This window comes from Bos grunniens, chromosome 17 (genome assembly GCF_055505025.1).
Source record: "Bos grunniens cultivar Pamir isolate PY7600 chromosome 17, Bosgru_T2T1.0, whole genome shotgun sequence".
NCBI classification, from domain to species: Eukaryota; Metazoa; Chordata; class Mammalia; order Artiodactyla; family Bovidae; genus Bos; species Bos grunniens.
Genome location: NC_141181.1, coordinates 44,746,499 through 44,772,854, shown reverse-complemented (window position 1 = coordinate 44,772,854; position 26,356 = coordinate 44,746,499). Strand labels below are relative to the sequence as shown.

The following is a 26,356-nucleotide window of genomic DNA, read 5'->3' as shown; positions in this document are numbered from 1 at the left end:
CCTGTTGTTATTTAGCTGAAAAGTCATGTCCAACTCTTTGTGACCCCATGGACTGTAGCCCATCAGGGTCCTCTGTACATAGATTTCTCCAGGCAAGAATACTGGAGTCAGTTGCTAGTTCCCTCTCCAAGGGATCTTCCTAAGCCAGACATTGAACCCATGTCTCATGCATTGGCAGGTGAATTCTTCACCACTGAGCCACCAGGGAAGCCCCCAATCCTGTTAGCTATGTGGTATTAAGATGACCTGCTGGGTTCCTGGTTGCTGGCCCAAAGAGGAATGCATTTGGTCATCTGGGAGCCAGGACCCAGGCCAGAAAGGGCTGGTGTGCAGCCCTAGGAGGCCCAGCAGATGGGTGGTGTGGGCAGGGCCAGCCCCTCTGACATGGGCACCAGGAGCCCAAGAGGGACTTGGATCTTGGGTAGCGAGGCTATGAGAGGACACGAGCTGGGCCTAAGGACACAAGAGTCACTCAGTGCCAGCCAAACCACCAGGATAGGAGCACACAGCAGGCTCCAACCCACTGTGGGCTGGATGCTGGGGGGTGGCGGTGGTAGTCAGGGAGGGTGTCAAGGAACAGGAAGTACAGAAAGTCATAAAAAACACTGCATGGTGCCCACCCTATAAAAGAGCTGGTCAGCAGGCCTGGGTCCTGCGGCTCCTCTTCAGGTTAGGGCTGACAAGCTCTGTTCTGACCCCATGTGCTCATCAGAAACAGGGAATCTGAGTTCCACTGGAGTTGGCCTGCGCCGTGGACCAGCTGTCTGAGGTGGTGTGGGCCCTTCCCTTCACCTACGGATCCAGTGTAGTCCAGGGAAGGCTGCATGTTTAGGCCTCAGCCAAAAAAGCTGCTACGTCTGCTAAGGGTCCTGCATCTGTGTTCTTACTTTGGGAGAAGAGGTTGGGGTCTGAAGTGAAGGGGTTTATGTACCAAGGTCCTAAGCTTGGAGGGCAGCCTCGTGCCTGCATGAGCTGAGCCAGAGCTTAGACACAAAGCTGTGGCTTTAACCAGGGACCAGTAGGCTAAGGCTTGGACTGATGGATCCCAGGGAAGCCATGCCTTTTCCCAATTGTTCAGACCCAGCCCCACCCCCAGGTCACTCACACCTGCAGGGCTGGTGAAGCTAATGAGTGCAGCGGCCCCCCGCCCCCCACTGGGGACACACTCTGTTAGTTAAGCAGGTAACCAGTGACCTCCGCAGGCGGTCCTACCAAAGGAACGTATCACAATCAACACGGATGAAGGTGCCGGGGAGAGAAACAGACACAGCGTGTTTATTAGAATGCGGGAAGGAGGCCTTCTTCCCCAGAGCACTGCTTCTCAGAGTCTGTATCAAGAGCAAGACAAAGTTGAAAATCGTATTCCTGAGAAGAAGCAAAAAAGGTAAAATTTTGCAAACAAACGGGTGGCTTTAACAAATGATAAAAAATTTTTTTTTTTTAAACAACAAAATTTCAAGTATTATTCCAGATGACACGGCAAACCCAACGCAGGAGGAAAGGCTAAGGACTCACAGAACCTATTGGCAGGAAGGGGCTGCTCCAGGCGGGCTGGGGCATCACCAGGGACAACCTGCAACCTGGCCCCAGGCCACCCCAGCCCCGAGGCTGGGAGGAGTGATGAAGGCGGATAGCTCGGTGGGCTGCAGCTGTGCTGAGGAGGAGCCCCGTGTGTTAGTGACCCAAACATGCCCTTGGTGCTGGGGAGTCCTGGATGTCTGATGATTTTTTTTCATAAACAGGAACATATGCTTATTCTTTCAAATATCAGTGTCTCCAATTTTAGTCAATTTGTAAATATAAATTATATCATTTGTGCTACAGTTTGTGATATTTAAATCTCATTAGGAGATGAGCACCGAAGCTATGAAAACACACACGTGAGCCGCTGTGCGTCCTGCGGCTGGAAAATTGTGCTCCCTTTCGTCATAGCACAGTGTTTCTGACAAACTCCCCTTCCTCTCCCAGGACACTCTTCTTGAACAGAGATGTCTGCTTTGACTGTGGTTGTGGGACAGATACACAGGGACGGCTGATGGCTCTTGTTCCGGCCCCAGGGCTCTGGGTGCCACAGGTGGGGGTTCTCGCCAAGAGGGTCTCACTCCACAAAATAAAGGTCATACCAGAGTGCCCTATGCTGAGACCCCAGTCCCCACTGTGGGGGGTGGGGGACTGTGAAATGCCCTTAAAATGTCTGTTTTCAGTATTTTCTGAGATGCGTGTCACTGACTGCCAACACTCCTGAGCCATCACGGTGCCTCCCTGGACGCTCAGTTCTTGAACCTCGTCTGTTCACAGATGTGATTGAATTTCCTGTGGGAAAAAACAGTCAAATCATACGAGAGGGCATCACAGATGCATTCAGTAAAGGAATTCTGTACTTGTACCCAAAGGAACTACAGGAGACTGTGATCCTGTGCTTGAGGTTTGCAAGAGCATGTTTCTCATACAGCAAAGACACTAACCCCAAACGCAACCTTCTTTGTTGCTGTTTAGTCTCTATGTCATGTCTGACTCCTTTGTGACCCCTCCTTTCTAAATGTAAAATATAAGTGGAACATTTGGGCAATTTCCAGAAACTCAGACCTGTGCCTCGTGAGCATCCCCAAGGTACTGTGGGTGACCTCCTCTCTGAGAAGACGAGGGTTCCTTTGCTGCCCCCCTTCCCCACATTTTAATTGAGACAGGTTAGCCTGTTACTAGTGAAATCTCTTTCTTAGAATAAAATGATCTCTTCCACATAGTTTATGCTCAAATACAAACCAAGATTTTTATTTTACAGAATCACTCCCTTAGGGGTGGCTGCCTTTACCTGAGTCCTCATGATGACTCTTTTAACCAATTTCTTTAATTTGAACCTCAAATGGCTGTTTGGGATCACAGTCACCGCAAACAGCATCAATCCATGAAACTGACTTATGCGATCACTTTCCTCATGGTTTCAAAGCAGAGGCCGATCTACTCCTATGGGCGACCGCGCGTGGTGACATGAATGTCAACATGAACAGCCTCTAAAGACCCCGTGGGAAACTCCCAGGGAGAGCTCTAGCCATTGCATCACCATAGGTAGATCCAGATGCATGGCGACGTGCACACGGCTGTGACTTGGGAAATGGTTCTCAGGGACCACAACCAGGGATTCGCACAGCGCTCAGCCCTGCACGTGTAGGCTGGGGACATGGAGGTGGAGAAGGAGATGAATGTGTATGGGCAAACATTTCATGAAATGACATAACAGAAGAGCAGAATTTCTAAGTGATAATGACTTTTACGCGGGCTTCCCTTGTGGCTCAGATGGTAAAGCGTCTGCCTACAATGCGGGAGACCTGGGTTCGATCCCTGGGTCGGGAAGTTCCCCTGGAGAAGGAAATGGCAACCCATTCCAGTATTCTTGCCTGGAAAATCCCATTGACAGAGGAGCCTGGTAGGCTAAAGTCCATGGGGTCGCAAAGAGTTGGACATGACTGAGAGACTTCACTTAATCACTTCACTTAATGACTTTTTTATATACTACATGACTTTATAAAGCATGACAATTATTAATGAATTAGTATATTTTTAAGTAGAGAACTGACTACTTCACGAACATCCCTAAAAGCTTCAAAATCAACATGGCCAAAAGATTTAAAGAAAAGCAGTTCCTGTTAGGAAACCACAGGTTTGTTTGCCTGTCTGCACTTGCTTCTCCAGCCCTGCCCAGCCCCCGCCCTGCCTGCACACTCACATTGCGTGGTGGGCCTTCACCTGAGTGCGGCAGTTGCGGCCCCAGTAGCAATCAGGACGGGATGTGACGGCCGCTGGGAAGAGAAAAAAATGAACACATGTCATGCACATGTCTACAGACTCGGCCTAGTGAATTTAAGCTGAGACCCAAAGAGACACTGCAGCTGAGACACACAACGCTTTGTTCCACTTCATAGCTCGCTTCCTTGTTCTCCAGGAAAGGAAAAAAATCTTTAATCGAAAATCCAGTTTAGAAATGAGATGACTCCAGTTGCCATCTTGTTTCAGGAACCCACCTCACCTGATCCAGAGCCTGTGCAGGCACCAGGCAAGGGGCGCTTAAGACAAGCATGGCCTTCGTGCCCCTACCTACCAGGCTGTGTCCCTGGCCCTGCTGTGAACTCAGAGTAAAGGCCCACACAGGGTGTTGAGCTATTGCAAAAGAGTGTGGGAGCCCACGCAAGCAGAACTGAACTGTGGGCCAGGAAGGGGCCAGGTGGTTCCTCACCTGGTAGCTCAGAAGCAGGAATGTTCTGCCGATACTGGTAGGTGAGCTCGCGGAAGCTCCGCAGGCCACAGCAGTAGCACAGCACGGTGTTCCCGGTGATTCTGTAATCTGGAAGGAACACAGCCTCTTACAGGCACAGCCCGCCAGTGGGTAGCATCATGTTTCCAGCACAGGAGAACAGACGTGGCTTGCACGCTGCTGGGGAACTAATGCACTGATCCATAGACAGGGTCAGACAGAGGGCTGGACATTTGGAAAACAAGAGCAAAACCAACCTAGACACCAACTTATTTCCTTATAGCACAATCATTCCATCTAGATTAAACATTTAAATATTTAGAACAATCTAAAAAAGTACTAAGAGGAATAATATTCTTCTCTTGAGCTATTTCTATGACATGAAAACCAAATGGCACAAAGGAAGGGATTTGTAAATGTGACTGCCTCTAGTTTACACATCACAATGGGAACACGTATAACAAAGGAGAAATACTAATGAAATAGTAGAGGATGTGTTTTTAACACAAATGACAATGTGTTGCACCATTAACAAAGATGTCACACAAATAATCTCCCAAGTCCAAAAATGAACCAAGGACACAGACAAGCATATATATGTCCCATATAAGAAAAAGATTTTCCATTTCATTTACCATCAAACATGGCAGATAAAATATCCCACCGTTTGCCTCTTTCATATTTACAAGACCTAGAGATCATGGCACCTGGTCCTGACACTTCATGGGAAATAGATGGGGAAACAGTGTCAGACTTTATTTTTTTGGGCTCCAAAATCACTGCAGATGGTGACTGCAGCATGAAATTAAAAGACGCTTACTCCTTGGAAGGAAAGTTATGACCAACTTAGATAGCATATAAAAAGCAGAGACATTACTTTGCCAACAAAGGTCCGTCTAGTCAAGGCTATGGTTTTTCCAGTGGTCATGTGTGAATGTGAGAGTTGGACTGTGAAGAAAGCTGAGTGCCGAAGAATTGATGCTTTTGAACTGTGGTGTTGGAGAAGACTCTTGACAGTCCCTTGGACTGCAAGGAGATCCAACCAGTCCATCCTAAAGGAGATCAGTCCTGGGTGTTCTTTGGAAGGAATGATGCTAAAGCTGAAACTCCAGTACTTTGGCTACCTCATGCAAAGAGTTGACTCATTGGAAAAGATTCTGATGCTGGGAGGGATTGGGGGCAAGAGGAGAAGGGGACGACAGAGGATGAGATGGCTGGATGGCATCACTGACTCGATGGACATGAGTCTGAGTGAACTCCGGGAGTTGGTGATGGACAGGGAGGCCTGGCGTGCTGCAATTCATGGGGTCGCAAAGAGTCGGACATGACTGAGCGACTGAACTGAACTGAGAGGGCAAACATTCAGCTGACGGGCTTAGGAGATGCTGGCACTCAGGCCCCAGGACATGCCTCAACCATGCAAACCAGTGACAGTAGTCCTGTTTATTATCCTAAGGGGATAACTGTGTTTTTGGGGGGAGGGGTGGCGCGGGGACGGGGACTGACTGTGAAACCTACAGGACTGCATGCTCAACAGCTTCAGTGGTGGTTCTAACAGTGAAAAGCTGGGAAGAACCTAAATATCCTTTAGTAACAAACTGGCTAAATGAACGATGGTATCAGAATGCTAAGTAATAACTAAAAAAAAATCAAGGCATAGACCTTTGTTGATGTAGGAAGAGTCCGAGATATACTGTTGGGTGAATAGGTTATTAAAAGCATGTCTGGCAGGATCTCGTTTATGAAAATGATACACACACACAGGTACATGCATTTAGAAGGTGGCTGTCAAAGTATTATGACTGGGTATATTTTAGGTGGTGGGATTTCCGATGATTTTCACTTTATTCTTCAGACTTTCTTGTACCACTTAACGTTTTCTTTGTGAACCACATCATTCTTATAAAAATAGCCATTAAAAAGCAAAAGAAGTTAAGACCCAACCGCATAGAACTGTCCCAACAGAGGAAACTCAAGATACTCACTATAATGTGTCTGTGAGACAAAATAACTTAGTACCTTTCAAGTCTTTTATAATAATTTATGTGTTAGGGAAAAAAAAATCACTCACTGATTTTTCTGCACCCTCCATTAGTGACACAAAGCACTAGGTGTCCCTGGGAGAGGGGGTAAGCCTTCGCTGAGTCACCTGATGCACTGAGGGACAGGCCAGCAAAGACCCTGACAACCAGCCCTAGAATGTCAAGGCTGACCAGTGGTGGGGCCAGCACCTCGCCAGCTGTGTTCCTTCCCTCCCTTGTGTGAGAAAAGATTCTGGAACACGTCATGTCGACTCAAACCCAACAAGAAAAAAGAAATCTCAAAGTATCAGGACCTTTCTGTCTGTCTCTGCCAGGGTAGGCAGAGGTTGCAGGAGTGAACATGGGAAAGCCAACAAGCAATGCTGCCAGTGTGTGGACAGGCAGGAGGGACCGCTTGACCAGAGGCAGAGGTGCCCCTGGAAAACACCACCATCAGTAGGGGGCAAGTAGGCACAACAAGGCTTACCAGACAGCAGGAATACTCCCCTCTGCAGAGCCCCGAGGCTCTCAGTCAACATGTTTTTCCATGTCAAACCCCTGGTGGCCAGGTAATTCTGTAACAGGGAAATGGGCAAGAGAAGAAACATGAGCTTGGAGAAGGAAACACTAAAAAAAAAAAAAAAAGGAAACACTAAAATGGCAAAGAAGGAGCTTCTCTGGTGGTCCAGTGACTGAGAGTTCACCTTGCAATGTGGGGGGACACTGGTTTGATTCCTGGTCCGGGAAGGTCCTGCATGCTGCGTGGCAGCTGAGCCCATAGGGCCATAACTACGGAGCCCATGTGCTGCAACTCCTGAAGCCCCCACGCTCTACAGCCCGTGCTCTGCAACAAGAGACGCCACGGCAACAGGAAGCCCATGCAGTGCAACTAGAGAATAACCCCTAGTCTCTGCAACCAGAGAAAAGCCTGTGTAGCAATGAAGACCCAGCACAGCCAATAAATAAATATTAAAAAAAAAAAGAACATACAACAAATGGCAAAGAGGGCTGACATTTCATAAAAGGCCCTGGAAGGTGGGTAGAGCCGAAACACCTAAGTGTGGTGGGCACTTGCAGAGGCTGAGTGTTGCATAAAGTTAGGGGACCTGCTTCCAGGAGTTTAGCTGGGAGGCCTGGATGGCCTGTTGGAACAGGAGGCCTGGGGCAGACATGGTATCACACCCACACAGTGCAGCACAAAATTTTCAACCAAGGAGCTTCTTCTCAGTCTCAAAGGGCAGACTAGCTTTAGAACCTCAAGTGTAAGAGTTGGCATTCTCTGAAATTCTGCAAAGACACTCCTATAGCATAGGAGCAGTGAGACCTAATTGCAGCCTGATTGGCCACAGTATGGTGACAGGCCCACGACCACGTGACAAGGAAGCCAGGGTCTACATCTGGGTGGGCTCTGCCCTCAAGACGCATGGAGCTGCTTGGTTCTGTGTAAACCTACAAGAGCGTGCCTGTGAATACCTAGCCAGAGAGCAGTGAGGTAGAGGAGGTGCTGTTCAGATGAGAAGGGCCTTGCCCTGGGGGTGTCATACCACATATATTCGGGTGAAGGGAAGACCCCTGGCAAGCGACACATGTGCATGTTAAACCCTGAAGTTCTAAGAGCCAGCTGCCCCCTGAAATGCATGAAGAGGGCCAGTGGGCAGTCCTGGTTCCACCCAAGGGCCAGCCGCTCCCCTTGCCTGCCCCAGGCAGGCTGAGCAGGACCTGGAACTGTGTAACACAATTACTGTGGCTTCTCAGTGTGAAGGGCAGGGAGGAATACCTATCTGGGGGGATACAGGGATAAACAGACATGCAGAGTCACAACATGCAGACACGCACAAACAGACATGCAAAGCCACAACACTGGACAGTCCTGGGAGGCCTCCCACTGGCCTCCACCTGGCCTGTACCTTCAGGACGTCCGACTCATAGTTGTTGTTGCTCAGCACCCCGTCCAGACACCGGTCACCCAGGTTGAGCTCTGTTGGGACGGAGGGAAGCAGCATTACCCATTTCATATGCACTTTATGAAAGCACTGGTCACCTGACAGGATAACCAAATTTCGTTCACTATGGATTCTATGAAGAATGGAAAGTTATGTGACATTATGGTCATGGGCGTTGGGCAGGGGAAGGATGGGGGAGGTGACAGTTAAGGAGTTTGGGATGGACATGTACACACTGCTGTATTTAAATTGGATAACCAACAAGGACCTACAGTATAGCACAGGGAACTCTGCTTAATGTTACATGGCAGCCTGGATGAAAGAGGAGTTTGGGGGAGAAAGGATACATGTATATGTATGGCTGAGTTCCTTTGCTGTTCACTTGAAACTATCACATTGTTTGTTAATCAGCTATATCCCATAATGAAATAGAAAGTTTAATTGAAAAAAAAAGTTGTGTGATGAAATATAATTTCAAACAGAGAAAAAGTAAAAGGCATTCCATTCCACTCCCCCCAGAAATGGTCCAGTCTGCACAGTCCCTGGTCTGGGGTTGTGAAGTCCAGACATGTGTTTTAGTGGGGGTGGTCCTTGTGCACGACTCAGAGTTCCCCTGTTGTTGTTATTGCTGTCTTGGAGCCAACACTCACTGACACTTGCAAATCTATGGCGACCAATGTGGCCTTTCCCTGCTCAGGCACACAGCCAGCCCACCACTGGCCTCAAGTACACCAAGTGAACAAGGAAAGCTGGTGGCAATTGGTGGTGGGGCCAGCATTACCGCAGAACGGGGCCAGGCAGCCAAGGCAGCCAGTCCGGGCACAGCCCCAGTATAGGTGGCAGAAGGGCTGCAGGCAGATGGCACCTGTGGACACAGAGCACACGTACCAGTCACGCCACATGGCGAGGAGGAAGTTCATGTAACCATTAAATAAGTGACAAGCTCGATTTTCACCATCATCTAGAAACTGTTAATGTGCCGTACAGTTCAGCTGTTAGATTTTAAAATGACACCTTGGACAGGGTTCAATCCTTGCTTGGGGAACGGAGATCCAACGAACTATGCAGCCAACAGAAAAGAATAAAATGAGACACTGGAGAACTACTGGGTGACGTATCAGATACAGATCTAGAAAGAGAGCCCCCCGTGTGTATGACAGGGGTAGGTTTCAACTGGTGACCAAAGACAGATTATCAAACAGTCGTGCAGGGACACCTGATGACACAGGTGGAAACACAGAACTGTATCTTTTGCTCAAACCACACACAGAAGTCCATGACACTTTGAAAACCAGGCTGGAAGGACACATGGGAGTGGCTCTGAGGTGGGGAGGGGCCCCGGGCAGATGGTGTACACACACACCCACACCCTCACTCACACTGCTGGGGGGCGATGCGGGGGTCCCGCTCACGCTCCGCTCTCCGGTCGGGCATGGGCTGGAAGCAGCAGGTGCATATGGCATGGCTTCCTTGCAGGGCGCACACGTAGTCCTGGGCTGTGGGACAGACAGGCTGCTCAGGCTGGTGCTGCCAGCACTGGAGCAGCAGCACGAGCGGCTCAGCCCACACCTGGAGGGGCAGCTACAAGATACGCATGAGGACACAGACCTACAAGAACACCTGGGCAGATCTCAGGCCAATTTTGCTAACAGCCAAGTGACAGTCTACCACTCAAACTAAAAGGTGTAATAGACGGAAAAGTGACCGAAGCTATCTTTTGGTTCAGTAGTTGGAGCTAGATTTCAAAGGCCACTTGCAGGTTTTCTAGTAAGGACAGATCATAAAACAGTAAAGTGATTTCTCTAGTCTCTGCTGGCTAACTCTGCACCAAGAGCTGTGTCAATGTGGCCTGGCCCCTGGTCACTCACGTACCACGTGAGGCTCTGTGCACTCACCATGGTCACAACGGGGCCTTCCATGCACCACCCTGGTCATCCCCACACGTAGGGGCCTACAAGGACACCCCCAAGAGTCGTGGCACAGCACATACGGCAGAAGGTTAAGAATGTGGCTCTGGGTCACAATTCTGAGGTCAGTGGCCTCTAGATAGCCTGAGGCTGACAGTGGCAAGGAGGCCAGGCCCTACAATGTAGGGCCACAAACCACAGTCCACATGTTCATTTTTCCTTTCTTAATGGCACCTAGGAACTCGCCCACTGAAATGGGCAGTGAACAGATAGTTCAGGGCGGCTCTGGTAACATCACATCCTGTTGCTGGAAAGAGGCCAGTCCCTCATTGGAGGAGCCCATGTGTGATGGTCACTTCATCTTTGGCAAGCATCCCGGGGCATGCTGACAGTCCCAAGGTAGTAGTGGGGAGGGGTGGGGAAGGGTAAGTGTCAGAATCAGGACTGTGTGTTCAAGAGCGGAGATCCACAAGTAAAGCTGATTATCTGGTTTCTTAGCTCAAAACAGGTCACGAAAAGCAACGAGCTATCTGAGCAGAGAAGAGCCAGCAGAAGCGCCACCCACACCCGGAGCAGTCAGGACAGCAAGGAGGGAGTGGCCATCTCACCTGCCGTGACACTGGCGGACGTGGACGGTGCATCCCCGGGGACCTGTGGTGCCCCTGGCTCGCTGCCGGGCCCTGGGTAGGGAAGGGGCTGCCCCGCCTGCCTGCGGTACTCAGGGCACTGTCTGCACACGATGGACGGCTGGCTGCAAGGAAAGCACAGAGCTTGGGGGGATGAGATGACACCCGCTCTGGTTGGTGCGTGAGGCTGAGGCTAGCGACAACAGTCCCAGACTGAATGACAAGCCAAGACCCAGACCCCAGCTCATGGGCCTTGTCCCGCCTCCATGTCTCAGCTCTGCATCAGCCACTGGACCCGGTGTGTGTGAAGGGGAAGGACAGCTGCCCTCCAGCACCCCCTAGCCCCCTACACTCACCCTGCACAGCAGCAGTCGGCAGGCTCTGCTCCCTGCCACCTCCCGGCCCCCCTTTTCCCACACTTCTCCAGCGCTCTCTCCCTCAGACACTCCTGGGATCTGGAGACATCTCCTGCCTGCCCCTCGACCCCCTGAGGCATCCCCTGGAGTGGAGCCTTCCTGTCCCCACACTGGGCAGGGTGCGCTCTTGCAGGTCTGACGCCACTCGTGCACACACTTCCCCTCATTAAAATCTGAAAATGCACAGGGCTGAATGCTGCTGTCCACAGCGCCTTTCAGCTGTATGCTCCTTAGCTGAGCCTTCAAACCTGCAGATGGTAAAACATAATCTGCAAGAAAGACATATGTGGACTCTCCTCTGGTCTCAGTCAGAGGATGCCTGCCTGAGCCTGCCACCCATGGGAAGGACAGACAAGACATGACTAGAAAAGGAAGAAACGTTGAAAAGACACTCAGCCATGTTTGGAAGAAAAAGATGTAAATGGGACTAAGTTACCTGCCTGTCCCAATACCCCGAGTGTCTCGGGGATCACTGCTGTCCCTCCACACACCCCAGGGAGTGCCGCCACCTGCACTCAACAGTGGGCATTTGTTGAGCGCCAATCTTGAGCTCAACCAGACGTCAGAAGTACAGCAAGGTATCCTCTCACTGAAACTCCTGACATGAACATCCTACTTCCACATGCTTGTCTCCAAGAAATAACTGGATATGTGGACTAAACTGTAAACACAGAATGTGCACTGTGGTTTTGTCCCAGGTTTCAAAATATTACAAAAAATGTCTCAAGCAATAAAAAAAAAATTAAGCATGTATGACTACACATGTGTATGAATGGATGAATATATAATAAAAACCTCACACAAAAGTGATTTTTGGTTTTCTTTTTGCTTGAACATTATGTGCTAAATTTTGTGAAAAGAGACAAACTGGGGGTGGGGGGTTTGTCTTTTTAAATATTATGGCCTCAATACAAAAATTCACACCCTGGACTTCTAAGTCAGGAGATATGAGCCAATAAAATAAGGTCTCCTAGGACTGCACCCTGTCTACCAGGTGGCTGTGGCTTTTTTGTAATAATACCCTGACAGATGGTAAGTACCTCAAGTGATACTCTAGGACGTATGTTCACTAGGTAAGCTGTGGAGAGTGAGTGTGCTTATGTGGTATTTGTATCAGCTGGTGAATCAAGGCACTTGATGAGGATTCAGCAAATAAAAAAGTATCATTTCCTGTGGCCAGTCTGTCACAATAATTAAGCCCAAGCATTATGCTACACACGCTGAACTTCTATAAGGCTGTATGTCAGTTATATCTTAATAAACTGGAAAACAATACAGATAAGCAACAAAAAAATAGAATAAATGTTCCACTGCATAACAAAAGAGAAAAAAGGCTATCACAGAAGGCAGGGCAGTGAGCAAGCCTCATCAGGGTCACCTGAATGAGTGGCGTGCTTGGCACAAGGCAGGCAACACGGCTGCCGGGTTGCGCCTCAACAGTGGCCTGGACCAGCAGGTCCTGGGAGGTGGTCAGACTCGGGCCGCCCACCCCGCTCCAGGCCCAAGGGGCTCACCTAACGTCCGAGGACTCACTGTCCACGTCCGACAGCTCCAGCAGGTCCTCAGAGCTGCCCTCCTCGTCGGAGAAGGCCCTCCTGACCTTGGGCTGCAGCATGTCCTGTGTGATCTTGTTCCTGGCGGCCATGCTGCGCAGATCCTCCTCGCTGCGCCTCTTGTCCGGGTGCTGCAGCAGGTACGCCTCCACCAGGTTGTTGAGGATGTGGTTTTTACAGATGCGCTCAACCGGACAGCGGCAGGTGGGGCACAGGGCAGACCGCTCCATCCAGCCCGAGTAGCAGGCAGCGCAGAAGGTGTGCATACAGGGCTGCAGGCTGAGGGCACGGGATGGGCTTCAGAGGCCTGGGGGCACTCGTGGGTGGAGCGTCTCCCCAGCAAGTGCAGCAGCCCCTTGGATGCAGGGCTCCAGGGGCATGGCTGGCCTGGGGCGTGAGGATCAAGGACCCAGGGTCATGCTGCCTCTTTCCTTGGAGGAGGAAATGGCCCTGCTCAGACTGAGGTTCGGGTACAAAACAGAAAAGTGAGCCAACTGCCCATCCCCAGCCCCTATGCTCTTTTGCCTCAGCAGGGCCTTGAGCCTGTGCTTCCTGGGCATTCCACCCACACCATGCGTGAGGTTAGCTGCTGGCGGGGTCTGCATCCTCAGCTAATGCTGGGGGAAGCCATCTGCCTTCCAAAACCCGCCAGAGAAACAGTCCCTGTGCAAAAACATGGCACCCACCTCAACTGCTCTAACTCTGTGCCTGTCAACTACAAGAAAGTAGAAAACAAAAAGAAACTAGAGGTCACATGGCACCCTAGGGAGGGCCAGGGAGGAAGAGCAGAGACACTGGGAGTGGGTGGAAAGGACACGCATTTCAGCTGAACTTCAGACAGATTAATTCCAAGTTCCCACAGAGAAGCAACGAGAGTTCGTTCTAGGAGGCTCGCCCATGCTAACTGCTAAGCTTCCTTTGCCAGGAGACACCGAGCCCTCGGTGCAGCTCTCCTGCTCCGCCCGAGGCCAACCTGAGGTCAGAGCCACAGCACCTCAGTCTCTCGGGCTCTTCTGTAGCTTCAGTCACCAGCCTGGTTTCTGGCTTGTCGGCCATACAAGGAAAACGGCTATGGCACTTTCAGCGGGTGCAGCCTCTGACCTGACCCAAAGGCCCACCCTACCCTTGGCCTCCCACAGGACCCCATTTGGGCGCACCTCACACAGTCGTGCAGCAGGTCCTGGCAGATGATGCACGTGAGCGTCTCCTCCATCTTGTCTGGCTTCATGGCCTCGGCTCTGACGTCAAGGGCAGCGGGAGGGTCTCTGCCTGGGTCTGTGACCAGTATGGGCAGGTTAAGGTCTGGCTCCCCATCTGCAAGGGAAGGGACACATTCTGACCGTCATGACCATGGAGGCAACACATCTCTTGTATTTACAGATGTCTTAAACTGTGGACAGAAGACCTCTTCCTTTGTGTATTTCAAAGGGCATTTTAAAGAAGGTTCACAATAAGTTTCCTAATCTGGTATATTTAAATATTGTTTTAGAACAGTTAATAGTATAAAAAGACACTCAGGATACATAGGTACGAGAAAAGGCCAGTTGTCAAATAGCATTTGTGTATGAAGTCATTTTTGTTTAAATAAAAAAATGTGACTCATATGCATACAGGAAAGTGCTAGAAAATACAGACCATCAGATGTTACCAGGAGCACTGATGAACCTATTTGCAGGGCAGGAACAGAGACAGAGACCTAGAGAGACTTGTGGACACAGTTGGGGAAGCAGAGGTAGGGCAAATTGGGAGAGCAGCATTGACATATTTCACACACTATCATATATAAAATAAATAGCCAGTGGGAAGCTGCTGTGCAGCACAGGAAGCTCAGCTGGGTGCTTCTGTGGTGACCCAGATGGGTGGGATGGGGTGGGGGGTGGTGAGAAGGAGCTCAAGAAGGATGGCATATATGTATATGTATAGCCGATTCTTATTGCTGCACAGCAGAAACTAATATAATGCTGTAAAGCAACTATACTCCAATTAAAAAATAATTAAATTTAAAAATGTTACCAGGAGCTTAAAATCTCTTTTTTTTTTGGCTGACATGTTTAATTTTTCTATATCACAGATTAATTTTTACTTTTAATTTATTAGAGAAACATGATTTAAAAAGTCAAATATTTAAAAGAAAACAAAAGCAGCAGCCCTCTGCCCCAGCCTCTGCTCACCTTCACCATCTCCCCCTCCTCTGAGGAAAGGACTTTCTTGCTGCCTAACAATGTCTTTTAGCTGTTTCTTCTGGTCCCAGCCTCTGTGTTTCTGGATTGTCACACTACATTTACGCTGAAGATTTTAGGTATCTCCTGATATTCATTAAAACAGAGGAGGATTTTGCCCTTTGAGTAGCCTTCCCAATATTATTCTAACACAATTATTGGGTCAGTATATTGTAGGTATATTACTATGCTTAAATAGTCTGTTCAGTCAAACAGCATATTAGAATTTCCTTTCTTATATACTTTTTCATTTCTGATAATTAAAAATGGCTTCATTTTTATACTTGTTTATGTATCTGTTGCCAATTCATTCCACACCTTCCCAGGTCAATGAACTCATTTTCCACTCAATACACTAGACAATACAGTTTCTTTCTAAGGCCCATCTTCCTTCCCATCACACTGCTCCAATCCACGGGCAGCCCTCAGGTCTGCCTTACAGCTACTGTCTTACCAACTACATTTCCAAACATTTTTTACAGTCTTTTTAACTTTCGCTTTTAAAGCATAGATTTTTCTCTAAATTGTCTTTAATGTGAAGTTTCAAACTATCACTTAAAGATAACATACTCTTAAAAATTGGCTGTTGTATCAGGACAGAGTCACAACTCGAGAATATGGCTTCCAGGGGCTTCCCTGGTAGCTCAGTGGTAAAAAAAAACCCGCCTGCTAATGCAGGATGGAGAAGACAATGCCACCCCACTCCAGTACTTTTGCCTGGAAAATCCCATGAATGGAGGAGCCCTGTAGGCTGCAGTCCATGGGGTTGCTCAGAGTTCGACACGACTGAGCGACTTCACTTTCACTTTTCACCTTCATGCATTGGAGAAGGAAATGGCAACCCACTCCAGTATTCTTGCCTGGAGAATCCCATGGATGGAGGAGCTCTGTAGGCTGCAGTCCATGGGGTCGCTAAGAGTCGGACACGACTGAGCAACTTCACTTTCACTTTTCACCTTCATGCATTGGAGAAGGAAATGGCAACCCACTCCAGTATTCTTGCCTGGAGAATCCCATGGATGGAGGAGCTCTGTAGGCTGCAGTCCATGGGGTCGCTAAGAGTCGGACACGACTGAGCAACTTCACTTTCACTTTTCACCTTCATGCACTGGAGAAGGAAATGGCAACCCACTCCAGTATTCTTGCCTGGAGAATCCCAGGGACAGGGGAGCCTGGTGGGCTGCTGTCTATGGGGTCTCACAGAGTCAGACACGACTGAAGTGACTTAGCAGCAGCAGCAGCAGCTAATGCAGGAGACATGGGTTTGATCCCTGATCTGGGAAGCCCCTCATACCACAACTAAGCCCGCGCACCACAACTACTGAGCCTGTGCTCTGGAGCCTCAGAGCCACAACAATTGAAGCCTGCAAGCCCCAGAGCCCGAGCTCTGCAACGAGAAGCCACCACAGTGAGAAGCGCACACATGTCACCAGAGAGTAGCCCTGTTTGCTGTAACTAGAGAAAAACTTGTGCAGCAATGAAGACCCAGCGTAGCCAAAAAAAAAAAAAAAAAGAATGCAGTTTGCAGACTGATAACATATCCTGGCAGTAAACACAGTTCAATCCCAATGGTACAAACAGTAAAGAAAGGGCCCAGGCTGCCATCTGCTGTCAGCCTAAGACAGCATCCTCAGGCTTTGGCAGACGGTGGGGCCCCAACAGGTGCAGGTTGGATGGTCCTGCTGGGGCCCTGAGGTTACATGAAACCTTGAGATTCTGACCTGCTTTTACTCTCTTCTTAACAGGCTCCAAATCCTCCTGATCCTGGGGTTCCGACAGAGAAAAGGAAGCCCCCTCTCTGTCTGGGAGAGTTAAAGGGAAGCTGGAGATTTCATCACTTGTCACAGATGGACCACACCCCTTTGGAGAGATGTCTGTACCTCTGGAGCCTGTGAGAGGGACAAACAAGAAAGTCTGATTCACCCACCTCAGAAGAAGAGACAGCAGATCGAAGTGTCACTAATTCAAACTAGGCACAGGGGACGCAAGATGCCGTTAAAAAACCCAGAAAACTGGAAGGGTTCATTCTATGTGATTTTTACAGTATATGAATTATAAAACCTGTAAAAAATACCACACTGCTATAGTCCCCTATCCCCAGGCTTTCTCTTGAGGATGGAACAAGACAGCAACTGCTACAGAAACCTTACTACTGACAGCCTGATGCCTGACGCCACCATTGAACTCCTCAGTGCTTGTCTGTCCCCGTAACAACACAGGGCAGAAAGAGTGAATAGAAAGCACTGCAGCTACCGCCCCGAGACCCCCATTCTCACTGGAGCTGGAGGGAGGCCCTCGGCCTGCGGAGGTGGGCTCCATGGAAGAGGTAGAGGCCGTGGGGAAGAGGTCCGACGTGGACGTCGATGGCTGTGGTTCCTCAAAGCACACCTGAGTGGCGGGCGACGACAGAAGGACCTGGGGATCCTGAGGATCGTCACCTCGCCCTGCACCTGAGGTATCTTTGGTCACGTGGAACATATTTTCTTTATTAGCTTCTGTGAACACAGAAGTAGCAGGAGGAAAATATAGTCAGGGCACAGATGGGCACCACCGCCTCAGGCAAGCTATTCCTGTTGACAGAGACAGTCAACACACAGACCCACTTTACACACACCCACTCCTCTTGGAAAATCCCACTTACCAAAGGAGTCTTGTGTTACACCTTGCTTTTCATTTAGAGATTCGTAGAGGTATGCCACGTCTGAAAGGAATTAACCAAATCACAGCACTGTTAGTCACGTGCCAGGGGAGAACTCACATTTCTCTTCTGTTCCCTCCCATTACCTCACAGCCACTTTGTCCTTGTCGACTATTTTGACTTATCAGCTAGTAACCACAGCTGCCAGTTTAAGGGAATTTAAAGCAAGTGATCCAAAACAACTGAACCAAAGCCAAAATAAATAAGCCTCAGGAAACTCATCTGGCATGAAGAGGCTGACTAAGGGAAGCAGAGCAACAAGGAGGGATGAGTCTATGCCTCGCGTATTTCAAACCACCAGAAGCGGACACAAAATCCTTCTGTGTGGCCAGGGGTGGCTTTGACTATGCTGAGGACAACCTAGGGAACACCCGCCCCCTTCTTCCTATTTTGGGGGCACCATTTGAAGGACTCCCCTAATTCTGTCCTGCATCATTCTTCTTCCACAAACACAAACGTGGATGCTCAGACTGGGACAAGCTCCAGTAGAATCCTGTCTGACCTCTGCTGTCCACTGTTAAGTGTCCCAGAGCAGAGCCATCTGTGGCCTCCAGCCCCCATTCTAAGTCTTGTTCTCAATTTAGGAGTCTTTTTCTGTCAGCTTACCCCTCCCCATTCACTCACTTCTCCTTGGCTACCATTTTGAGACCCGTGGCTCATGACCACGGTGGCATTTCTGAAGAATGGCTGGGGCTCAGACTGCAAGGCCAACATTCCCATTCTTCAACAGACACTACCCACACCAAGAATCTACATAAACACAAAAGGGATGCAGGTAAGCTAACATTCCTTCAGGAAATACTGGCTTCAATAAGCCTCTTCCCACAATGCTTTCCAGCTGTTTCAGGGCCCCCTGCCACACCTCACCTGTGGGTCCAGCCCAGAAAACCCCCCTCTTACTGTGTTCTGGCTCATTCTTCCTGTACACCAAGTAGATGACATCCCCAGTCTGTAAAGGGCAAGTTTGCTTCTTAACAACCTTCAGCTTGTTAATGACAGTTCCATTGGCGCTGTAGGGGCAAGAAAATGGAATTTATCTTACTTAAAATAACTTGGAGTTAAAAGTTTCCTTTTCTACAATCAGTAGAAAGGCAGTTCAATTTTTTTAATTTAAAAAAGTTTTTGGCGGCGGCACACAGAACATGGGATCTCATTCCCCAACCAGGGACTGAACTGACATCCCCAGCACTGGAAGTGTGAAGTCTTAATCACTGGACTACCAGGGAAGCCCCTATCACCTTGAAAATGATAAATACTCATAGGAATGATATAAATATTTGTGTTGCCTTACAATTCTCTAAAGGAAATCCTTGCCTGTTGTGCTGTCACTCACAGCCAAATGATGTTGTCAAGTGTTTGAACATCTTCACTGTTCCAAACTCATGTTCTCCTCCTGGTGAAGCCCTGGAATCCACCAGCAGCATGTGCTTTGACTTCCAGCTTCTCTTCTGCACCAGACTCTGTCCACAGACCTACCCCTCCCTCCAGCAGCCTTAGCCCCTCTCAGTTCATTTGTCACATGAGCACCAACGGCCCCCATGAGACAAGCTCTGCGTGCTAAGTTGCTTCAGTTGCGTCTGACTCTGTACAACCCTGTGGACTGAAGCCTGCCAGGCTCCTCTGTCCATGGGATTTCCCAGGCAAGAATACTGGAGTTGCCATGCCTTCCTCCAGGGCATCTTCATGACCCAGGGATCACTCACATCTCTTACGTCTCTTGCATTGGCAGGCAGGTTCTTTACCACTAGTGCCACCTGGGAAGCCCTGAGACAGGCTCTGGGCAGAAGCAAATCAACACACAACTACCGATGACAGGAAGACAGTGTGATTCCTGTGCTTGGGATGCCGCTCCAGTTAATCAGGGACCAGTCAATCAGGTGCTTAAACCCCTTAGTGACTCCTTACTGTTCTCAGTCTAAAGTCTGGTCTCTCCAGCGTGGACATCAGGGTCTTCCTGCTGGTGCTTCTGGACCTCTGCAGTTGCTGTTCCTTCTGCATGGAACACCCCTGCCCCTCCAGCCACCTCGGCCAAGGGAGGCAGTGGCTTCTGGAAGCTGGGACAGAAGACAGCTGCTTCTCCTCTAGAGCCTCCAGAAAGAGCTGATGCCAATGAGACCTGAATTGGACTTTGGGCCCCCTTTTGACTTTCCCTGGTGGTCTAGTGGTTGAGAGTCCGCCTGCGAACGCAGGGGACACAGGCTGTATCCCTGGTCCAGGAAGATTCTGCATGCCATGGGGCAACTAAGCCTGTGCACCACAGCTGCTGAGCCTGGTCTCTAGAGTCTGTGTGCTGCAACTATAGAAGTGCAGAAGCCCCATGCTCCACAACAAAAGAAGCCACTGCAATGAGAAGGCCATGCACAGTAAGGAAGAGTAGCGCGCGCTTGCCACAACTAGAAGAAGCCTGGTACAGCAACGAAGACCCAGCAGAGCCTAAAATAAGCGAATAAATATTAAAAAAGAAAATCAGGGACCACACTGCTGGATGGGAGGGCAGCGGATACTACTGGGAGAGACAGAAGCCTGAGTCAGATGGGACAGGAGGCGCCTCCCTGAGGAGGTCCTCCTGAGTGGACAGAGACTAGACTGCAACCAAGGGGAGGAGCGCACCTGAGCAACCTCCTCCCCCTTAGCCAATTTTGGGCACTTGGTCTGCCCTGGCCCTAACTCCATGGCTGCACTCTTACGACTCCCAGTGAGGAAGAGGCTCTAGCCTGGCCTCTGAGCAGGCTTCCACTACTCTAGATTTCTGTATAGGGCCAGACAGTAAATAGTGCAGGCGGTGTTGTCATACCATCTCTTGTTTCGAGTCCTCAGCAGCTGGCAGCAGGTCCCTGGAAGGCTGGGCTGCCTTCCCAGTAAAAGCCCACTTACAGAGACCAGCAAAGCTGTCTCACACAGCCGCGGCTCTGCTGCCAGGCTCAAGATCCATCCTCAAGCTCTTTCTAACCCAAAAGTCTGATTTCACTTTTCTGCTTAAAAAGTGAAAGTGAAGTCACTCAGTCGTGTCCGACTCTGCGACCCCATGGACTGTAGCCTACAGGCTCCTCCATCCATGGGATTTTCCAGGCAAGAATACTGGAGTGGGGTGCCATTTCCTTCTCCAAGGGGTGCTTAAACCCTTAGTGACTCCTTACTGTTCTCAGACTAAAGTCCGGTCTCTCTAGTGTGGACATCAGGGTCTTCCTGCTGGCACTCTGGACCTCTGCAGCTGCTGTTTCTTCTGCGTGGAACACCCCTGCCCCTCCAGCCACCTCGGCCAAGGGAGGCAGTGGCTTCTGGAAGCTGGGACAGAAGACAGCTGATTCTCCTCTAGAGCCTCCAGAAAGAGCTGACACCAATGAGACCTGAGTTGGACTTTGGGCCCCCAGGCCTATAATATCCCAGATTGCTGTTGTTTTCAGCCACTGAGCCTTTGGTTATTACAACAACAGTATAATAGTATAATCCTATTAATACAAAATAAATATGTATATATTTTTAGTGGGTGAGTGCAATTTGGAAAGCTTTTCACTTTCACACACTACTTATGTGGTGTAATAGTAAAAAAGAAAGGCAAACTTCTTGATTTGGGGAAGCCTAACTTGCATATGTTTGTAAAAGCCCAAAATGTATCACTGCCTTTTAAGTTTTACTTCTGAGACATTTTTGCTTTAATCTGAAAACATTCAAGAATTGTCACTAGCACCAGTGTCACTAAGTAGCCCATCCTAGAAGCCCGAAAATATATCTCCCAATACCCAGAGACCCTAGCAGACTTCTGAGCTATAGAAAGTGGGCCTTTGTCTCTTCTCTGCAATCACTGGCTAAAGTCGGCTTCCTGAAGCTATGAGGAAACAGGAACGAAGTTCAGAAAGAGCTTACCTGGTATCTTCCAGTGATACCTGACCAGATTTTTCATCCACTGTAATTTTACAGTGATCTCCAGAGACCAATTTATTGCCAGGGAATGAAAGGTCACAACCTAAAACAGAGAGGAGGGTGTGCAGAGAAGGGGAATACAACTGTGGGTACTGGGCACAACACTATGCTTTGTTTAATGATATCATACGACCAGAAGTCAAGACCCACTAAGTCAAGACCCAAAAAGCATTTAAGTGTTAATCCAAAAGGAAAAGGGACTATGTTTTGAACCTTTCTGCTTCCTCATTACCCAGAGGATATACCCCATCAACACCTCTAGCGATACATCAACTGCTTCATGGTGACGTTTTACAATATGCACATGTATGCAGACAACCTGGTAAGTATTATAGAACTTTGAGAAAAACCTAAGGGGCTTATTAAATATCTTCAGTATCGTAGTCCTGAGTTTCTTCTGTGTAATCTAAGGTTTCATAAATGGTCACAAAATTGAAGCAATGACAGATTCACAAAAATATGACTGAGTTATCACAGGCACACGTACACGTTTAAGAAAATTTAAAACAAAACAGAGATGTATCCATAGCTGAATACAATCATTGTATTCTCATTAAATCCAAGGGGGAAATCCTCAAATACTTTGTTCTCTCCTAAAATCAAAAGAATAAACGCTTTCAGGAGTGTTTTAATACCAAGTCACTAATCTGCCTATGATAGGTTTGCACCGTAGCTACTAAGGTTTATAGTAGCTTTATTTTATTGTTTTGGGGGCCATGCCCTGCGACTTGTAGGATTTTAGTTCCTCAACCAGGGATTGAGTCTGCACCTTTGGCAGTGAAAGCACACAGTCCTAACCACTGGACAGCTAGGGAATTCCCTACAGTAGCTTTATTTTTAATAACCAAACGTGGGAAGCAGTACAGTACAAGTACCCATCAACTGGTGGCGAATTAATACACACACTGCAGAACACTACCCAGCAACAACAAGGAACACAACTTGATACACATAACTGCCAAGGGTGAACCTCAAAAGCACCAGCCAAGAGAAAGAAGCCGGACCCAAAGACAGTGCTGCGATAATGTGTGATTTCCCTTAGATGGCTTTAAACGGTGTTCTGGAAAAGGCAGAACTACAGGGAGAGAAATCATATAGGTGAGTGTCAGGATTTAAGGTTGAAAGGGCAGGGACAGACTCCAAAAGACCAGGAACTTTCTGAGGTGATAGAAATGTTCTATATCTTGATGGTAGTGGTGCCTCCATTTCTCAAAACTCATTGAACACCTAAAAGGGGCAAATTTTACTAAGTGTGAACTATGCTTCCATAACCCTTAAACCTTATTTGCCCAAACACTCCACATTATGGGAAGTATTTTGTTACATTTATCTGAGGTGAATTTCACCTGTGCTCAAGACTGTCCCATTACACTGAACAAAACCACCAGGATGGTCTCACAGCCCCAGAGCCAGGCTGGTCACTGTGGCACCGGAGTGGGGCTTTAATAGGCTTCTCCACGCCAGAACATCAGCATTCCAATTGAGAACTAGAATATTGTGTGCTTGTCTTTCAGTTCATTAATCTCTCCATGGCTGGTATGCATTTCTGCCACTCTCCGAGAATGGGGAGCTCTTTGGGAAGGTGAGGACTCCCACTTCCCCCCAACACACATCAACTCAGCTCTCCCTTTTTCTCAAAATAATGCCTAGTACATAGCAGGTGTGTAACAGTTTTAAAATAATCAAGTTCTATAACCTGTGTGCCCCCCCAAATTATACACTGAAACCCTATCCCCTAAAGTGACTGTATTTAGAGAGAGTGACTGTGGATGATAAAGTTAAATAAGATCATCAGTGTAGGGCCTTAATCGGAGAGGGTTGAAATACTTGTAAGAGGGAGACACCACAGGTCTCTTGGTCCAGTATGCGAGGACAGAAAGAGAAGGCAGCTCTCTGTGACCCAGGAAGAAGAGTTCTTATCAGGAAACAAATCAACTGACACCTTGATCTTGGACTTCCTAGAAATAAATTTCTGTTGTTTAAGCTTCCTGATCTGTGGTATTTTGTTATGGAGGCCTAGGCAGATTTTTAAACTCTACATTTTGCTGGAAAGGTTAATACATTCAAGGAAAGGACTTTCACTGAATCAGCTCAACTACATATTTATGTTCCTTGCTTTGTTGTTCAGTCACTAAGTCATGTCCAACTCTTTGCAACTCCATGGACTGCAGCACACCAGGCTGCCTTGTCCCTCTTTATCTCCTAGAGTTTGCCCAAGTTCATGTCCATTGAATCAGTGATGCTATCCAACCACCTCATCCTCCGTTGCCCTCTTCTCCTTTTGCCTTCAATCTTTCCCATCATCAAGGTCTTTTCCAATGAGTCGACTGTTTCGCATCAGGTGGCCAAAGTATTGGAGCTTCCTTGTATTAACGTGTAAAGTGATACTATAGTGTTGTGTTATAATAACAATGGCTAACGTTAAGTGCTAACTCTTAGCTAGGCTTCTTTTAATCTTCACAGTGACCCTATAAAGTAGGTACAAAGGCATTGAAATGTAAATTTTTAACCCAAAGTAAGTTGTGCTGTGGTGGTGGTGCTGCTGCTTCTGCTGGTGTCATGGTGGCCCTGGAGGTGGCGGTCTCCAGGGCTTCTGCTCTTCATCAAATATCCATTTACATGAATTAACGCATCTTGAAAAGTTTCTAATAATCCATAAATATTTTTAAAGTTGTAAAAAAATAATAACTTGATGCTGGGGTTTAAGACTGTCTCCCAAAAGACCCCAACAGAAAAACAGGTACAGGTACATCGTACTGGGTAAAATGAAGCCAAAAAATACTTGCTTTTAAATAGTAATCTTTTCTCATTCTCTCTTGTTTAAAGTATAAAGTCAGAATAACAATGTATTATTTTCATTTTAAAAAATATTTATTTATTTGGTTGCATCAGGTCTAAGTTGCATCATGTGAACTTAATTGGGGCATGTGGGATCTAGTTCCCTGACCAGGGATGGAACTCCAGTTCCCCTGCATTGGAAGTGCGGAGTCTCAGACACTGCACCACCAAGGAATTCCCAGAGTCACAATTTATTAATTTGCATAAAACCAAAATATTTTTGTTGGCCTCATCAGTGCACTGCACTCTCAGTATAAAAGCTACAAGGGAGGTTAAATTATCAGAGGTCTTGAGGCAGTACACGACTGAGCAACTTCACTTTCAGTTTTCACTTTCACGCACTGGAGAAGGAAATGGCAACCCACTCCAGCGTTCTTGCCTGGAGAATCCCAGGGACGGGGGAGCCTGGTGGGCTGCCGTCTATGGGGTCGTACAGAGTCAGACATGACTGAAGTGACTTAGCAGCAGCAGAGGCAGTAAGCATGGAGGGTGAGGGCTCTTCCTCTCACTACTTGTGTGACTTTCTTCAAGTCCTTAGCTTCCCCTTTCATTAAATCAACAAATATTTGAGCAACTCTATTCTAAGAGCTGGGACTTGAGATCTTTTTAATGTAGTTGTTTACAGCTATAAATTTCCCTCTAAGCACTGCTTATCTGCATCCCCTAAGTTTTGGTACATTATAGTTTGGGGCTTCCCTGATAGCTCAGCTGGTAAAGAATCCTCCTGCAATGCGGGAGGTCTGGGTTCAAACCCTGGGTTGGGAAGATCCCCTGGAGAAGGGAAAGGCTACCCACTCCAGTATTCTGGCCTGGAGGTCCATGGACTATATAGTCCATGCGGAGAAGGAAATGGCAACCCACTCCAGTATTCTTGCCTGGAGAATCCTGGTGGGCTGCTTTCCATAAGGTCGCACAGAGTCGGACACAACTGAGGCGACTTAGCATGCATGCATGCATGCATATAGTCCATGGGGTTGCAAAGAGTTGGACATGACTGAGCGATTTTCACATACGATATTTTTACTTATGTCAAGATATTTTCTAATTTCCCTTTGGATTTCTTCTTAGACCCACTGCTTCTTTAAGAATGTTATTTAATTTCCACATATCTGTGGATTTTCCAGTGTTCCTTCTGCTTTGCTTTCTAATTTCATTTCTATTAAGGTTAGAGAAGATGCTTTGGGTAGTAATAAACTTGAGAAGATTGCATTCCCGGGGATAAATTATTGTAACTACTTCATAAAGTTGTGGTGAGGATTAACTAACCTCAATGAAGCACTCAGAAGTGACTGGGCAGACCGTTAAGTGAATACATGGCAGCTGTTATACGAAAGCCCATTCCACTGGAAAAACTGGACGGCAGAATGCGCCCCGCCCAGGGTCCTCCCATAGCCCGGTGGGCCCGGTCTCGCCCTGCTCCTATCACCAGGCTTCCGCCCTCAGCCCCCGGCTTCTGTCCTTCGGTCCCCGTCCCCCACCCCCATCCCGGGTCCCTGATCCCCGCCCCCGTGCCCTGACCCATCCCCAGGCTTGTCCCCCGCCGGTCCCACGTTTCCCATGCCCGCTCTCCGCCCCGCACCTCTTCTTCGCCCGATGGTCCACTCCCGTTTCCTCAGGAGGACGTGCGGCTCGCCCTCCTCGGCGCCCAGGCGAAGAAGCCTTCCCCACGGCTGCTGCTGGGGCGGCTGCTCGCCTTCCCCCGGCCGCTCCATCGGATTCACATCTGACGAGACCCGGAAACGTCGGGTAAGACCCGGACCGCAAGGGCAGAGGCTGCGGCCTGCCGCTCCTCCTCGGCGCCCGCGCCCCACCGCTGCGGCCCGCGCCGCGAGCCTCCCCAGCGTCCCGCCGGACGCCCGCGCCCGTCGCCAGCTTACCCCCCGCCCCGCGCCGAACCCGGAACCGGCCGCGCAGCCACCGCTGCTGTCAACAGACATCGCAGATCCCTCAGCTGATCCGCTGGGC

The 26,356-nt window shown here is 48.7% G+C and overlaps 1 protein-coding gene across 4 annotated transcripts; it reads right to left on the bottom strand.

Annotated features, from left to right (window-relative positions):
• Positions 1-1,240: 1,240 nt before the first annotated feature.
• On the bottom strand, positions 1,241-26,356 carry CHFR (checkpoint with forkhead and ring finger domains). Of its 4 annotated transcripts, XM_086347111.1 has the most exons (17): positions 26,269-26,356; positions 25,971-26,114; positions 21,497-21,596; positions 18,533-18,642; positions 17,576-17,635; positions 17,211-17,429; positions 16,656-16,823; positions 13,873-14,029; positions 12,677-12,994; positions 10,729-10,871; positions 9,593-9,709; positions 8,995-9,078; positions 8,178-8,248; positions 6,758-6,845; positions 4,232-4,339; positions 3,725-3,797; positions 1,241-2,313 (listed from the first exon to the last, which is right to left on the bottom strand). In XM_086347111.1, exons 2-17 carry the CDS (start codon positions 26,101-26,103, stop codon positions 2,271-2,273), a joined length of 1,992 nt encoding a protein of 663 aa, XP_086203237.1. In that variant the 5' UTR covers positions 26,104-26,114; positions 26,269-26,356; the 3' UTR covers positions 1,241-2,270. The 4 variants fall into 4 exon arrangements, with proteins under 4 accessions (XP_086203237.1, XP_086203236.1, XP_086203238.1 ...); XM_086347110.1 differs by having other exon boundaries at positions 25,971-26,356; XM_086347112.1 differs by lacking the exon at positions 21,497-21,596 and having other exon boundaries at positions 25,971-26,356.

What these genes read in the sequence shown, in the direction of transcription:
- CHFR (XM_086347110.1), bottom strand. Translation starts at nt 26,328, where the DNA reads ATGTCTGTTGACAGCAGCGGTGGCTGCGCGGCCGGTTCCGGGTTCGGC. An exon ending in GAAGAATGAGCCAGAACACA is followed by an intron (nt 17,636 to 18,532) that starts GTAAGAGGGGGG and finishes AATTCCTTTCAG; the next exon opens with ACGTGGCATACCTCTACGAA. An exon ending in GGGAGTATTCCTGCTGTCTG is followed by an intron (nt 4,340 to 6,757) that starts GTAAGCCTTGTT and finishes TGTTCCTTCCAG; the next exon opens with ATTACAGAATCACCGGGAAC.